This window comes from Brachycentrus maculatus, unplaced genomic scaffold, assembly GCF_059751285.1.
Source record: "Brachycentrus maculatus isolate JH-2025_06_01 unplaced genomic scaffold, ASM5975128v1 h1tg000226l, whole genome shotgun sequence".
Lineage (NCBI taxonomy): Eukaryota > Metazoa > Arthropoda > Insecta > Trichoptera > Brachycentridae > Brachycentrus > Brachycentrus maculatus.
In genome coordinates, this window is record NW_028280977.1 from 486561 (window position 1) to 504756 (window position 18196).

The window sequence follows — 18196 nt, forward strand, 5'->3', positions numbered from 1 at the left end:
ATTATAAAGCTGGAAAGATGTCAAAAAGGAAATGAATCAGAATAGATACTTACTGAAGCGCCTCATGATGTTGCCAGCAAATGAGGGTTGCGACTGAGCGCTACCATCTTTTTTCCTGAGGTCTTTCAGTACATTTTCTTGGCGGACATATTTAATATTGGGGACAGAGAGCAATCTTTGATCCCTTTTTTCACCAACGAGTGATTTGCTTTTCTTGTATTGTCTGGGCGGTCTGATCGGTTTACCATCTTCATCAAACAAAGGTAAATTATCCGGTCGAGAAGATTTGTTTCCATCGTCTTTATCATCGGCTGCTCTTTTAGGGTTTTCGTCAGTGGGTATTTCACTTTTCCAAGTTTCTCGGAGTTCTTGGTGCATCCGATCATACATATTCTTTTTCTCAAGATTTGTTTGATCCGTTGGATTTGAACCTGTAGCGGTATTTGTTCCCACATTGTCATTTGGGACATCGACATTCTGAGAGTTTTCATCTGTTTCCTCTTTGTGAGTTGGGCTTTGTTCAATGGGAGATTCCCCTTCATTCTCCACAGGCGAGAGTGAACTACCTTCAGTATTGGGGAAATAAAATACAGAATTCTTTTTAGGATTAGGATCTTTCGATTCATTTTCCTTTTTCTCTTGAGCGACAGAAAATGTATTCTTAAACTTTATATCGACCTTGGAAAGTTGTCTTTTTAAGTTGAAACCTTTCCACGTTGTAGACTTTCTTCTGTTCTGAGCGGCTTCAATTTTGCTTTTCTCCTCGGCTGTCAGATTCAAGGAGTCATAATTTTCTGTCATTTCGGTAATCGGCAAGCTGCCGGCGTGACTGGAGGGATGCTGCGTCGCGGTACCTTGTATAGCGATAGAGGCGCTGGTTTCTCGTTTTGGGTTGGGACTCAATTGCAAATATGCCTCATCAGCAATCTCTACCACATTATCCGGGTACTGGCTCGAGTCTTGAGAGGCGCCCGGAGCTCGAGTGGTAGGATTGGGATCAGGCTGGTCGGATTCTGTGTATTCTACAATCTTGTCTGACTGCTGCGCCTAGTGTTGATGGTAGAGGAGGGTAGATTCAATACCAAAGGATGAGGGTGTTTTAGAATGCATTTGTGCGAGTCATGCGTGGAGGTTGAAGGTAAAGAAACGGGAATAATTAAGGATGAATGGATAGTGCAGAAAAAAAAAATCAAAATATAATTATCATCAACTTATAAACAACTTTGTGATTGTATAATATAAATTACCGGTTACGTTGAAATCTAATGATAATCGAGTATTACCCTTATACACTGTGATATGGTGATGAAATTAGTATTTTCAACATAAAACTGATTGAATCAACATGAAGTTAAAAAATGTAGTGCTCCGACAATCAGTGAGATCCTACAAACAAAATGCTAAATACATACTGTAATGGCTCATTGCGACATAATACACATACAGTGTATCATCATTGGAAATATGTATCATTTTGGATGCCCTTTGCAAATAATAACTTATCTTAACACAAATAAAAAAAGATGGCAAATTAAAATACCCATAATTTTACCATAACTCCTAAAATAAATCTATAAAACTTCAAGGCAAAACTACGAGTCGACCAAAAAGCAAACTGAGAAAATGAAATAATTAGAAAAATGCAAAGGTAGAGAAATAAAAGGAAGAAATATAGCATTTCTTTAGTCATATAAAATTATAAAACCAAAAAAAATGCCACGGGGAATAATCTAAATTATAAACTGAATAAGTAAAATCAACTAAAAGGGATTTGAAATGAACCAATATTTTCATAAAATCATAAATTCCTTTTGAATAAAACAAAGCTATTATCTCGTAATTGATTATCCATATAATTTTATTACAGAAAAAAAAACTTTAAAAAAGTGGATACAACTGGACATGCAATTATTTCATTCTGAAATAAATTGGAATATTTCTTAAAAAAGTAAAACTCTCACATCCAAGTAGATGGTAAGTCACATTTTTAAATGACGGTACTTTTATATTCTCAAGAAATTACGAGAAACATTGTAAGATTTTTGGAGACGCTAAAACACAAATGAAGATATTAATTTTTTTATTTTTAAAATCAATGTGGTAAAAATACATAATGATTCAATCTATAATTTTTTTTGATTGACAGTTTCATCAATATTATCCAAAAATAGCATATTTGGCTTTGAACGTTATTTTTTTTTTATAAAATTATTTAATAGAAGTTAATTTAAGAAGAGTTTATTTAGTAAAATGCTATTATACTACCATCTTTGAGCCATGGTTATTAATTTATCATATTATCTTACAACATTTAGTTCTCGACATGTTTATATAACTCAATCCAGTATAGTACATCATTTGATATGAGAGTATTTGAAGCAAACAATAATTTGATAATGAATCAATTTTGAGCTTAATTTTGGAGAACTATTAAATACGAAACACAGTCTGTAGTATGCTATTTAAAAATAATATAATTGTTTATAATTTAACAATAATTTTTTATCAAAAATTGATTTTATAATTTTATATTAACACACTTCGGACAGGAAAGGCATTTCTACCCGTTTGGTCAATTGATGCTTAACGCCGGGAAGGGTATTTTTACCTTCTGCGCCTCATTTCGTCAGTCAGAAAAGAAGCAATTATCCAATGCGTTTAAACGAATATTATATACCAATCTCTTTGTTAAGGTCTAACTATATGTACATAATAATTAAATCCCGTCGTTAGCGGTCTGCAGGCGTAAAAAACACCTGTCGTAAATGTGTTATATTTTGACATTATAATATCTAATTGACGTAGCTCAATAAGGATTTTTGTATTGAGATATATTTAAATAATGTTACCAGTTACATAGATTTTTTGTTGTTGATAAGTTACAGATAGAAAGTAATATATACAATATTAAAATTTTCTGTGACGAGTATGATCAATTGCTATTTGCTTTGCAATACGCTCATATCAACGTGAATACAATAAAAAAAGAAAATATTGAATCACACAGATTATAATATTAAAAAGTATTTGCATCATACCTGATCGATACTCGGTGAGGTCGGAGCTTCAGGATGCGAAGTGAGAGGCGGATCCGGGCAGGCCCGACGGGGAGAGCGGCAGTAAGGGTCCTGGGATCCGTACAGCTCAGCGGAACTTGCGCTCCAGACTACCACCCGGCGTACGACATCCACTATTACAAGCCCATGATCATTTCCAAAAGCCATCCTGGAAAATTAACATCAAATTGGAAACATGAAGAAAATAAAATATAATTAAAATTTAACGAGTGATGACTACACGCATGTAACAATTACCATTCTATCCACGATTGATAACCACATCGCTGAAATTTTTGGAGGTACTACATATCATTAATCTCGTACAGAGTTTACAAGAGCCATACATGTTGGATTGAAAATTAATTAATTTAGCAGAGACTTTTTTTGGATGTATTCAAGACCAAATATTTGGACACATTCAAAATGTTGTTTTTATTTTGCCGCTAAAAATGGATTCACACTTTAATAGTTGGAAGTTTACAGATTTGTATATTTTAGATATCTTCTTCGTACCCTATGGTGCAAAGGACACTGTACCATTGATAGACACAATTTTAAATTTATACTTAATTATAATACATTGTAATGTATCAACCCAGTATGTTATTCAATAAACATCAGTGAGAACTATCTCCGAAAAATCTAAAAATCTATTTTTTTGTCGCCTCTGGAAATTGAACCCTGGACCCCAAGTTCGGTATCCAAACGCGTGAATTATAGAAGAAATCTGATATTAAAATAAATATTTAAACAGGCGCAGTGGCGTAGTTGGGTAGGTTCAACTGCGAAACTGGCGTTGCGGGTTCGATTCCCACTAAGTGCAAAACAAATTCAAGAAAGATTTATTTTCAATTGGTCTGGGTGTTTGCGATGTATTTTTCACATTAACATTCTCTATTCTTACTATCCTACCTGCAGACAAGACTCTTATAGAGACTTTGCGGGTTATTCCTTTATAAAAAAAATGTATTTTGCATTCTCACAGTCCGTATGAGGAGTTGATAGTGAGGGCTGTAATGTTGAACTGTTGCGGCTGTGCGGGGTCGGGGGGGCGCGGGGGAGTGGGGGGAACACACACGAGGGCGGCCTGGAAGCCCGCAGCCTTGCGAACTGTTGAACCACCCTTCACGCGTAATAATGGAGAGCACCACGTCTGAAATCAGAGGAAATTTGGGATGTACATTATACATATAAAAATTTCTCGTGTATGTGATTATAATCACCTCAAATACAAATAAAAGAGTTTCTACTCAATCAAAAAGCTTCTTCGTCTCACCAATAGATGTCTCTAGTGAAATTGTAGTGATTCAAGTACAATGTTATAAATTTGTAATTACATATGTAAATGTTTCAAACGCTATGGACCTATCGACACTGGATTCTACACCCTATAGATGATTATAAATTATATATCTTCTTTGCTACTTCCTGGCTCCATCCCAACATATCGTCTTTATAGACTGTTGGGGTCAGCTCTCCTTGTCCTCAGGTTGTAGGTCCTTCTGTCATGGACAATGTTACCAAGGCCATACCTTCGAATCATCCTTTTGAGGAAGATCCATGGAGATTACCTGGTTTACAATATAATCAGGTTCTCTACGTCCTATGTGCCTATACTATTTTAATTGCTTTTTTTCTACTTTACTTTTGATATCTATTATATCCGGCTTACACGAATATGTGAACACTTTATTTTGTCTCTAAGGGACACTCCAACTGGCTATCTAAGCATTCGCATTTCAGCAGTTTCTAGTTACCTAGAGTAGGTGTTATACACCATCCAGCATTCGGAGCTAAAGCCTCATGTACTTTTAATGATGTTTTTTCGACATATTAAAACTGGATTTTCTCCCTGTGCATGATACATCAATAAACACATATATTTGATTATAGTAGATAAATAATGGTTATTATCGTACCTTTTTTTCAAGATCTTGTGAAACTGAGTGCCTATGCGTTGGAACAAATTCACAATCAGGGGAGGTTTCCGTATCTTCCGGTACATCACAATTCAAAGGGATTTCTAATACCTGAAAGAAAAGATATGGAAATTATCATAAATACGTATGATCACAAAATAAGGATTTTTAATAAAAAATTAACATTTAATATCAAAATTATTTTCATATAAAGAAACTTTTTCTGGCTACTATCTGCACCCAATAAGAAATGAAATTAAAGTGGATTAGTAGGCATTAAAAAAAAAGTAAAAAAGCACCAGTGATTAGGGCACTTGGGGCTTCCTATACATAACTTGTGTAATTTATTATATGCATGTATGTATAATGTAGCTTACATTATACATATATGGTTCGAATCCCTTGATTCGATTTTTTTAACTAACTAACCATCACGTCGTTTCCCGTAAGGATAGACAGAGAGAATATAATGCTATACCACACTCTCACATTCATGCATCTCCTCATACATACTCACCGACTTAAGAGTAATTGTCCTTATCTTGGACAGTCTGATCTCCGTCCAATCTCGTAAATTCCGGAGCCAGGATATCTGTCTTCTGCCCACACCTATTTTGCCTTCTATGTTTAGGTGCAATAGCTCCTACTTCTCTCCTTTTAGCACATGCCCCAGATAGGACACCTTGCTATCAGTCAGCAACTGTCTGCCTGCTCTTGCTGTTTGAGCACATTTGCATTGCTGACCATATTGGTCGATGCATATGTAAGTTTACAAATTATAATGAAAATATATTATACTCACATGAGTTTCACTAGAGGATTCTGTTTTTCTAAATTTAAAAAATATAACATGACCGCCAGCACCAGCCACTGCCATTTTTCTTGATTCTGGACATAAGGAGATCAGCTGAATAGAGAGAGGATCCTCTTCCGTCCCATCTACTGATCTTGAACGGGGTTTTTCAAATACTGAAAATGAATACATAAAACCATGAGTACAATTTAACCATTAATTAATATTTCCTTTTGGGTCAGTTTGTAGAAGAAAACCTTTTATTTGCATTTTATAAGTTACAAAGTTCTAGTATCGGTACCGGAGTGAGTAGAAACTTGTTATTTCATAGTTTTTGACGTTATAAAATTTTACGAACCTTTGGCAGTTTTTAATTTATATAATATTTGTAATGTCCCTGCACTTGCGTCCCAGAATTTTATACTCCCGTCTGCATGTCTGTAAAGAGAAAAAGAATGAAGGTTAGCTAATTAGTCAAAAAACACATTTGTACAAGTGAATTTTTTTTATTGAATCATTTAATGAACCATATATTTTTTCATAGAATTAAAATTTAATAAAATATTTTTATTTCAGTTTTACTTAGTAAATACCACCATATCTTAAAATCTATTATGGCACGTTTTTCGATGCATTCAGCATCATTTTCAAAGATCATATGTATTTGATAATGATGCGGAATGCAACTAAACATATCGCTCACTCCTTTCAAGAACGTCATAAATCAAAAATCGTCAATTTTCTGTTGTACATGTTTTCAGAATGCCCAGAAAATGTATTATATCCCAGCAAAATCGGTATATTTTTAACTTAATATTTACCCGCTACAGGGCAAACAGTGTTGTTTTTGAATTTTGAAGGAAAGGTATGGTTTAATTTATTTTTTTAATAAACTAAATATTTTTCAAATGGAGAAAAAACCTTCAGGTTTTATCTAAAAAGATCTGTTGTACAGTACAAAGTTCAATAAGTGGCTAGATATTTATTTTTAATACATTGTAATATATTTTTAAACTTTAAAAACGTTCTCCTGAAAAATCAAGTTTTTTGATTTATGACGTTCTTGAAAGGAGTGAGCGACATGTCATAATAAATTTTAAGAAATAGTGGTATTAACAAAGTAAAACAAAAATGGATAGATTTTACTACAAAGTGACTGCCGAATCATTTGATGAAAAAATCTTTTGAAATATTTTAAGGAGAATATTTAATTTAAGTGAAAATACGAACCCGGTTAAAATAATTTCATTATAAGAACAGGAGGCAGGAGACCATTCACCTCCATTGACCGGCCATTCTCGCTCGCTAAATCCGACTCTCTTTTGGCTACATTGTCTTCCGACAGAATAAAAGGCAGGTATCTGGAAAAGGTTTGGAATTCATAAATTAAAATTCAGTTTTCGATGATAAATTAACTCTGACAGAATGATCTTTTTGTCAAGGACAGATAATTTGAATAGGAATTTATCATTATTTCCACAAAGCATTCCAACAAAACATTTTCAAAAAATTTACTAGAGAGGATATGTACCATATATTCATAAAAGGGGGAATATTATACAATATTTAATATCAATAATTAAAACATTTAACATTTAGACACTAATTATTGAAATTTGTATTGATTTAAGATTTTAATGAAGTGATTTATTAAAAAAACAGATCTAAGTAGCTACTTCTTTTAATTTACAACTCATATAGTATAAACTTATTGTTAGCTCTTTTCATTATGTATCATGTTTTGGTTTTTTGTTTTCTTTTAAAATCAAATATTTGTAGTTTATATCAGCTCTTTTGATCTATTTATATTCTTGATATCTATAGTATTCTTTCCAGTACTCTTTATCTAAAGTAAAATGTATACCCACACACAGGTTATGCCTTTGTGGGATATATTTTTGTATTCATATAATATTTACTACTTTTATACAAAAAAAACTACCCTCCTCTATTTATTACCCTATTAACCTCTAAATATACCTAAATATTTTTACTCATTAGTTTTACTTTTCACCTGTAAATTAAAACATCTGTTAGTTTTCAAAACTAGTTGTGTGTAATGAAATAAAACTTATTAAGTGGTACAATACAAGTATTTAATTTCTAAAAAAAATTATCATGTCATTCCACAAAGTTAATGCCGAATCAATAAATGATATAAAATAATATTTATTTACTTGTAATAATATTAAATTGTGAAATGTAAATAAGTAATAAATAAAAAAACAATAACAAATAAAAAATAAGAAAAAAAATCAAACTGGATCATCAAGCTAAAATTATAATATAATTAAAATGTAACTTTGTTTTAATATCACTATAAATATTTTATTATAACTTAATTATAATGTCTACCGGTTTCGAAGCTAACCGCTTCTTTATCAAAACTGATTAATACTTAATCAGTATTACTCACTCTTGATAAAGAAACGGTTAGCTTTGAAACCGGTAGACATTATTATTAAGTTATAATAAAATATTTATAGTGATTTTAAAACAAAGTTAGATTTCGATTATAAAATGGAAAATCACAAAGTTAGTGGTTTAAATATAAATTATAACATTAAATTTTCAATGCTGACCAGATCAGATGGACAGTCTGCGAAGTAAGAGCAGCACGTCACGGGAGATTCGTGGAGGTCCATTGGGTAGGGGTTCTCGAAGCAAGGGTAGCCTTGCGTGAGCAGGTCGATCACTACCAGGTCGTTCTGCAGCAATACCACTATGGCATAAGGCTCCTGCATATCTGAAATACCATAAAAACAACAAAAATTAGGATCACCTCCATACCAGCAACTAACAAATCATAATTAATTGTTATTAGAAACAATAGAAAACAGAAGAGGAAACTGAAAAGACATACCATAGAACGGGGCTACTTGAACTTTGATGTGTTACTTAAGCCCAGTACAAAATAAATATTTAGATCGTGGTATCGATCGAAGTATCATGACAATAAGTGTCACCTGTCAGGGAAACAATGAATCATGTTGATACGTTCATTATTGTAGACCAAATACAGATTTAAATTTTTTGTTTTTTACTGGGCTTTTACTGGACAGCTAGACGCACCAATGAGTCCATTCGCCAGGAACTACATCTGGATGGCTTGACTCTGGCCAATATCTGTACCCGACGGATTCTCCAGTTCTTTGGACACGTTGCGCTTGGCAACGAGGATAGCCTGGAACGACTAGTTGTGATCGGTAGCCTGGAGGGAAAGAGAGGGAGAGAAAGATCCCCCACACGATGGACCGATCAAATTAAGGCAGCAGCAGGCACCTCAGTGGTTGGAGCGCTACGGTAGGGATAACTGGAGAAGAGTCATTGCTTCTGCAAGGGTCACAACCCTCAGCAATGAGAAATAAGACGGAGAAGAAGATACGTTCATTATTGTAGACCAAATACAGTTTTTTTTTTTACTGGGTTTCAAGTTCAAGCAGCCCCGTTCTATGGTACTTTGCAGCATGACCTTATCCCTACTTATAAAGGGGGAAATAAAAGAATGGAAAGAAAAAACAAAACTCAAAAGAAGATGTCGTGGGTGTACTTGCAACAAACCTTAACTTGAAAATATGGAATTTTGACTTGCATATGCATATTATTAAGTTTTCAACATTCTATAAACTAGCAAATACACTAAGTAGTTTGAAATGGCAAATATATGTTGTTTTAAAAGTAAACTCAACTTTCAGTTGAATAGCGGGTATTTTATTCAGGCTAAAAGCTTTAAATAACAGGGATTATTCAAACAGGGATTTGAGAATTAACATTTTTTTCCAGTATATCCACGATATGTGGATCAGTTAAAAGATAAGGCAGGCGACATATCGTATAAAGATTTGTAAATCTGAATTAGGGTAAAAAGCGGTGATAACTTCAACATAGACAATATATGTATTTAAACCATGTTTATAAATAAACTGACATGCCTTTTTGGTTATATTTTTATTTTCAGTATTTTTATGACAACTAATTTCCCGAAAGCATTTTCAATGAAAGGCTAAACTCGTGTTAGGATGTTGAAAGTAAAATCGAAAAATATACTTATTTAAATAGGTTTTTATTGTATAAATCATAATATATTATTATTTTGTAAAAGTGTAAAAGCACGTTTTTTCTTCCATTAATTTAGATGAATTACTGTTTCATTTATACATTATTAAAAAAACTATCTAGATATTTATTTAACAGATGAGTACATTTGTATCTACTGACAGGGGAATTTGGTAGTCTGGCCATTTACATGGCTTACTACCTGTCATTGGCTGGTTTAGGTGATCACTTTATACAATGTGTGGCATTTACCGATGAACTCCTGATTGACAACCATATTGATAAAATATAGATGAAAAAAAATGTTCAAAGTTGAGATGTGAATAAGAAATATTACGATTTGAATACATTCTAAGTGGAGCAAAGCCCAGCATCCGTGAAAAAAACTTGACAGTAAAAATGTTGTTCATAAAAAAAAATATTGAAATTTGTTTTAGTAGAAGTTGTACTATTTTTTTTATTAAAAAAAAAACTAACTAATCATCACGCCGCTTCTCCGCAGGGGTAGGCAGAGAGAATAGAACGCCACACCACTCTGTCTTTGCAAACATTATTCGCCTCTTCCACGTTCATGCCCTCATACATACCCGCCGATTGTTACGACTCCTAACCAGACCACTTTCAAGTATTTGGCAAACCTGATCGTGCCATGTTTTTCTCGGTCTTCCTCTGCTCCTTTTTCCAATAACATTCGCCTCATAAATTTGTTTTACCGTTCTTTCCTCACTCATTCGTTCTACATGTCCACACCATCTCAACACACCTTTCTTAATTTTATCGATTTTTTATTATTATTATTATTAAGTTCGCGGTTGTCGCAGAACCTCAAAATTATTCTGTGCAACTTATTTATTAGAACAAAATAGAAAAACTACCAAATTAGACAAATGAAAAATAAATACTTTTTTTCAAAATGGCAGCGGAGAAAAAATGAATTTGAAAAATGTATTAATTTTAATCGCAGAAACCGCGGGCCGGATAAATCCCCTTACTATTTTTTGTGTTGTATTTTTAAGCTGAAGAACAACAAAGTTACAACAATGAGAGATGATAGGGATTGAAACTATAATGAAAAATTGTATGGTCTCACTACGATACCATGTCATTTTCGTAATGATATATGTATTTCAAAGGATTTTAGGTAAAAAATAAAATAAATGAAACCAACAGGGAAAACGGCAAAAAAGGTTGTCATGTTTTTATATCAATTGTATATGGAAATGTGTACAGAATTTCTGGCATTTCTGGATAAGAATATAAAAATATACGCATTAAATAAAACAGAAAATTCTCCAAAATTTCACCAATTGTAAATTCGAATATAGTAAAAAAAAAACAAAAAGTAAGGAATATCTCATGTTCAATATAACTTTTAATTTTAAAAAATTTAAAAAGGTAAAAGAACATGTTTGTAATAATTTAATTAAAAAAATAAATAATTAAGTGTACTCTCAAATTACGTTATATAAGATTCTATATCTAAACCATTTCATATGATTCATGGTGTGTTATGCCGGCAGCACACGTTCGTTTTCCGTATTCGGTTTCGAAACCGGAAAACGAATACAATATTTTGATAGCTTATCGGTATTGTATTTTTGTGATGCATATAAATTTTTCAGTGTTGATAACTTTAGATTTTCATCTAGACTCTAATTTCTAACGACTTTGGCATTTTAAACCGGTAGTTGATTAGTATTTTCTGGAAGCTATCAATAGGTATGTAAATGAAAATAAATAAATATATATGTGTTTTTTCCGCAAAGAAGTAATGTTTAAGTAATCTGTGCTAGTTAACTCATTTATTTCCATATGTAAACCCAGCCCAGGTATTTGAAACAAAATAACTCGACACTGGCCAGAACACTGTAGACGGGTGAAAAGCCCATTAAAAAAAAAGAAAAAGAAATATTTGAAACAATAAAGAAAAACGGATAGAAAAAAATGTAACGCGTGGGGTGAATAGAGTTAGGTACTGTATAAGTTTCGTATATTTTTGATTTAGAAAAATAATTCGGAATTCGAATTACAAAAACAAACAAAAGATTCCGTGTTTGATTTATTGACGATTTTGACTTGAAATACGGATTTGAATTTTGAATTTGGAGCATTGGATTGCAATTTAAAAATTTTTTATACTATAAAACAAGTTTTGGTTGAAATGTTACCTCCAGTCCACGGGCTGTCACATAGGGTGATGAAGTCCACGACGTTGTGTTCCATCTCCAGAACTGTGATGGCCTTCCCGTTGATGACTGTGATGCTGGGAGTCCTGCCCGCCTTGTCGAAGGGTAGACCGCCGGAGAATATTATGTAGTTTTCGCTAGAAACATTAAGAATAAAATGAACAACATAAAATAGGTACTCACTTCAAAAATTAAAAAAAAATACACTACAAACTTTGTAGATTTTTATGAACAAAAATGTATTACTGGAAAATGGTTGTTTGAATTTTTTTCGCACTTATGTTTTTCCTAAAATGTATTAAATATATTTATAAAACCGATACATTTAAAACACATTTTAGTTTTTAAGATACATGATATATCATATATATAGGTACCATTGCCCTATGCATCATGGGGCGCGGACAGGCAGAAAAATATGAAGAAAAAACAGTGAAAATCTTCAATACGTCTTGTTCATATTTTCGTATACATTTTAAAGTAGGTACCTACTGATTTTTAATCAAATTCGATTTATTTAATTTCGTTACACAAATCCCTCGATACATTGCTGAGTTCGTCGTGATTTCGGTTAAACTTGGCTAAGTTTTTAATGATTTTTTTAATCACCACAAATGAAGAATTCGTTTAAATTTGCAGAAAATAAATAATATCCCAGCATAAAATTCAAAAGATAAATATAACTAAGCAAACGAAGAAATCTAAAAGAAGTTCAACAACTTTTCGGGATCATTATTATTGAATGAAATCAAATACCGTGGAACGCAAAACGGGAATACTTTTCTGGAGAGAAAAATACTTTATTTGATTTTAGTTCAAGTTTTCTTCACAAGGATACATTACCCACTTTGAGGAAAGCGAGGTTATGGAGCATATTGTGCAGTGTGTTTTCTAATCCATTTATTACTGTCGAACGTCGTCAATCAAATGGAATCCATCAAAGTTAAATAAAATAGTTGTTTTAAATGTGTGGATGGAAAAAACATCGACCTTTTAACCTTTTTACGGTCGAAATAGTAATGTGAACAAAGGGTTAATATATTTTTTTAATGTTCACTTCTAGATAACAGTTTCATAACGTATTTTGACAGACGATTAATAAATAATAATAAAAAAGTTCCAAATAAACGTTTGATTAAAAATAATGATAGTAAGTAGCTATTTGTTATATTTCACGTCGATTACCTCAGGTCAGTAGTTTAGGACGAACCTAACTCTATTTTTTCTGGTGCCTAGAATGTATGTTTTTAACGAGCTGCCACTCAAATAAATGTGTGTAATTCGTAGAAGAGGTCAGAGAGATGAACGGAGCGAATAAAAACGGAAAGGATATATGATGTGACATGTGTAATGGAAGAAAATTTCATCTTTCCATTTAGAAGAATTCTTATGAGCCGGGAAAACGTATTATTTTTATATTTTCTCATTTATCGCAGGACATTATGAATGCCTGATCAAAAGTTGACAGCGTATTAACAAAAAGTAATATCTTAAATTATTTTCAAAAGCCGAAATAAACTTTTTTCAGCGATAAAAAAATCAGCTGATGTAAATTGAACGTGGGCGACCAAATTAAATAACGACCTCATTAAAATAAGGAGTTACTTAAATCGGTTTTTCGACTCAATCATTTAAAGCTATCAAAACAATCAGTCCACAAATTTGGTTGCGTATTTATTATATCAGTTTACTTTTGACTTAAGATTTCGTACCCTTTTTGGAGAAGTAAATGTTATTCAATCTACAAAGATTAGTTGTAGAAGAACATAGGCGAAAGAGGCGCATTGTTACTTGAGAACTGTGTTACTTTAGACCGTATTACTTTAGAACCGTGTTACTTTAGACCGTATTACTTAAGACCCGTGTTACTTTAGACTCGTGTTGCTTTAGACGCGTGTTATTTTGGCCGCGATCTCCCCTAGTTATGCATTGGGAAAAAAGAAAAATCAGAGGGTAGATTATATTCGGAAGTTTCACTTCGAGAGGAATATTATTTTTGGGAAATGTTTCATCGGATCTTTTTTTTTCTGCGGAAAGGATAAAGTACAAATCATAACACCTTCTACAGCATTATCTATTTAGGAGAATCGGTAGCCGATCCGATCGCCGAAAGCGTGATATAAAAATAAAGCAATAAAAATTGAAAATGGTTCCCTCGGGGTTATTGGTTCGTGGTACAATTTAAGTCACGGAAATCGAGGCAATATTTTTCTGGACGGTCATAATTTTATTCATGTGGGCGATGGAAAAGGGACATCAAAACTAATGGCATCATTTTATGGGAGGAAAAAGAACACATCCGATGACCAATACGATTTTTGATAAAAAAAAATCTATACACTTTAAAATAAATATATATTAGACCTTGCAGACGTATTCTCTATCTGTTTCGCGTGTAATTTGTTACACCTGTAATAGATATTTTTGTAAATTATATTACGTAGAACATTTAAAGGAAAATTGCTAAAAATGCTTAAAATGTTAATAAAAGTTCAAATTACTGTTAGAAAAAAAAACATGTGGGAATTTTGGAAAGTTCACATTTTACATGTGACAGTAAATTTATAAAAAGTAGGTAGTTATAAATTTAGACAAAAGTTCTTCTATAATTTATGTAAAAACACGTATTTTTCTCAAACATTATTCTTAATCATCTCAAAATGATTTTCAGTATATTTTGAAATTAATAGAAATAAACACCTTATTGTCATTTTATCACTTACAAAACCTTCCATACTTTGCTTCAATACATCATTGTTATTACTAGCACTGAGTTATAAACTAGCATTTTATCTTCCATGGACAAATTATTATTTGCAATCACTGTATTCCAGCACTATTTATTCTATTCCCTGAATTCACTCTTCTCTTAATACCTATATCCACTTTTCATTCCTTGAAAACACACCTCGTAGATATAAAAATCACATTTTACGATTGAATAAAGCCAGAAAAAATATAAGTGAAAGTAAAAAAAAATATGAGATCGTGTCTCAAAAAAATATATAAGTGACCACTATTTACCAGTATTGTTTTTACTGTGAGGCCATTAGGAAAGTGCGTATGAATAAGTAATTCGAGGCACTGTCACACAGGACTCCCATTACCCCGTAACCTTTTCTCCAACTAAATCCTTTATCTGATTGTCCCCTGGGATCTGTGTGATTTCCACCCTTTTTCGGCAATCCATCACTTCGCTTCTGAGAGCCACGCTCGCCTCTGGCAGTCTAGTTTGTGGCTTGTAGTTTCTACATTGCTATACGTTGTTTCATGATTATCCGAAGAGTTTTGCGCACGAAGAGGCTAATATGTATATTTATGAACTTGCTACTCAAGTGTGACGATATCATTATAAATAAAAATATAAACGTTTCAAAATCTCAAATCTTTTAAAGTTATTCAACGATTGCTTTAAAGTTGTGACGTAACGTTGCATTCATATACGCGAATGTTTTCATATACCGGTAAAAGGCATTTTTTTCTATGCTACGCATTACTATCTATCATTAGAACCTTAACTGTCCATCAAACCTCATCTCTATTTCCTCTACCTCCTTCCCTAAACTCCATTTTTCCTTTGCCTTCCTTATTATCATCAATTTGTAATTATTCGTAAATATTTAAAACAATATAAAGTAGTTGCTTAATTACTACAACAGTAATATATAATTTATGTTTTTTTTTTTAATATTCAAGCACTATCCACCCTTTGATTGCAAACAGCTATATAAGGTATCAAACGATTTGACCAATATAACTAGTCTGTTTTTCTGTACATGAAGTTTAAATAAATAAATATTAACACAGTACGTATACATGCGCGTAGACTGTTTATAATGTATGCGACGAAGAAGTTGAAACATGAAAGTTATCGGTTGGATTCGGAGGAGTTGAATTGAAGAGGAAGAGTTTAACTTCAAAAAGAACAAAATATTTCATATAAAGAACTTTGACGAAATGGTTGCCAATGATATACATATCGCTCACTCCTTTCAAGAACGTCATAAATAAAAAAACTTGATTTTCAGGAGAACGTTTTTAAAGTTTCAAAATATAATACAATGTATTAAAAATAAATATCAAGCCACTTATTGAACTTTTTACTGTGCAACAGATCTTTTTAGATAAGACCTGAAGGTTTTTTCTCCATTTGTAAAATATTTAGTTTATTTAAAAAAAATAATTAAACAAAACCTTTTCTTCAAAATGCAAAAACAACACTTTCTGCCCTGTAGCGGGTAAATATTAAGTTAAAAATATGCCGCTTTTGCTGGGATATAGTACATTTTCTAGGCATTCCGAAAACGTGCACAACTGAAAATTGACAATTTTGGATTTATGACGTTTTTGAAAGGAGTGAGCGACATATGTGTACGAATTAAAAATGTATAGTTCAATATTTTAAAACTATGTATAAAAATACATTGCAAAAAAATTATCCTATGTGTGCCAAAATCGACTGAGGTAGGTACGGCGGAAAAGCCATAAACGACAAACTGTGAAGGAGACAATTCCCCTTTTGATTGTCCCGTATCGGACGAATTTGTGGGCGTAAACCAATTTGTGGCACAAAAGGAGGTCGGCAGTTCCACAGTATGTTATAACAAGGACGAGAGGAAAACCTTCGGTCATTAATCATCGTGTGACGTCAGCCCGCGTCTGGCCTGCGGGCGGACGGCCACCCTACATCGTCTGTAAAGTGTAAACTTATTCGCACCTAGTACCGGATGGTCGTAGTCTGAATTGATGGTGATATTTAGGTGTTTTTTTTTAGAGACATACAAATTCTAATTTCCCGCAAAAAATTGATGGTGGAACCCGCCGTGCGGCGTGTTGCGCCATCTTGTTGAAACCACAGCTCTATCACATCAATGCCATTCAACTAAGGTACGAAGAAGTCGGTAATCATGGTTCTATAGCGCTCTCCATTTACCGTAATATTCTAGCCGGCGTCGTCTTTAAAAAAAAACTATGGGTCGATGATTCCACCTGCCCGTAAAGCACACCAAACAGTGACTTTTAATGGATGTAAGAACGTCTCGAGATAGGATTCTGGGTTTTTTCCATGCCATATGGTAGGTGCCACCATAAATGATTATTATTATTATTATTATTGCGGGAAATTTGAAATTGTATATCTCTGAAAAAAAACACCCTATGTAATTAACGATATTGTGGCAATCTTAATAAGATAAATTAAGGCATCGATTCGGAACTTGATATGTGCATCAGCGTACTTTTTTAAATACCAATAAGCTATGGTGGACCATACCTTACAAACGGATTTTTTAAGTGAAGATTTTCATTTAGTTTAAATTGAGAATCTTAGTTATGTATTTCAAATATCGTCAATATTAGCTTCTCATGCGTTATTTATATTTTATTTGGATTATATTAAAAAATGTGTGTGTATGTAGGTTAAACTAGGAAAATATGTATTAATAAGAAAAAATACGAATAAAAATACAACCGACAAACTAAAATATTTAATTCATTGTAAATATATTAAAACATCGAAAGAGGCAAAATAATACTAAAGAACGAAAGGAATAAATAATAAATTATGTATATGTTTATCAAACGCGTGGGAAAATAATAAACTTACCCAGCTTTCGAGGTTTTCCATTCAACTTTCTGTATTGGTTTACACGACTCTAATTTTCCGTCCTTGTTTGCTTTCGCTGTGAAAAGAAAAAAAAATACGATGAAGGTCAAGTAAATTCAATAAAAAACATGTTTGTTATTTATGAACGGTGACGGCTAACGATGAAACGTGAGTAAACAGTTTTTTGCATTGAATAAAATCGTAATAACATGAAAATGTCAAATGATACATGTAAAATCAATCAAATATTTTATTATCACATAAATAAAATCAGGTAGACAAGATTAAATCATTTTAGCTTATTAAGCAGCATAATTCACGATATTTTTCTATTATGAAAATTTCATCCTTGGTTAGGTATATTTAAAAAAAGCTTGGCTCCTTCGTAGCGAGCATTCTCACCCTAGTTGAGAAATGTCATGATTTGCGTATTTTTTACAAACATTTTTAAACAATACAAAGGGCGAAATAACGCCAGTAAAATTATCTTTCACTTATGTCACACACTTTTTAGCAATATACTAAAATAACGAATTTATTAGAGTTGACTTCAGAAATCATTTAGCATAATGAAAGTT

General features: G+C 32.5%; 1 protein-coding gene across 7 annotated transcripts in view; it reads right to left on the reverse strand.

The window, feature by feature from the left end:
• Tomosyn (syntaxin-binding protein tomosyn) overlaps positions 1-18196 on the reverse strand; it is a 369171-nt gene that overhangs the window by 31145 nt on the left and 319830 nt on the right. For 5 of the 7 annotated variants that reach the window (XM_088264424.1, XM_088264425.1, XM_088264422.1 and 2 more), the window contains exons 7-16: positions 17619-17694; positions 11996-12150; positions 8354-8517; positions 7002-7132; positions 6130-6209; positions 5781-5947; positions 4979-5089; positions 4043-4212; positions 3039-3225; positions 54-1047 (exon numbers count right to left, since the gene is read on the reverse strand). In XM_088264424.1, the coding sequence (XP_088120550.1) occupies positions 54-1047; positions 3039-3225; positions 4043-4212; positions 4979-5089; positions 5781-5947; positions 6130-6209; positions 7002-7132; positions 8354-8517; positions 11996-12150; positions 17619-17694 (2235 nt within the window). The remainder of the gene's footprint in view (positions 1-53; positions 1048-3038; positions 3226-4042; positions 4213-4978; positions 5090-5780; positions 5948-6129; positions 6210-7001; positions 7133-8353; positions 8518-11995; positions 12151-17618; positions 17695-18196) is intronic. The other 2 variants (XM_088264421.1, XM_088264426.1) reach the window with 2 other exon arrangements.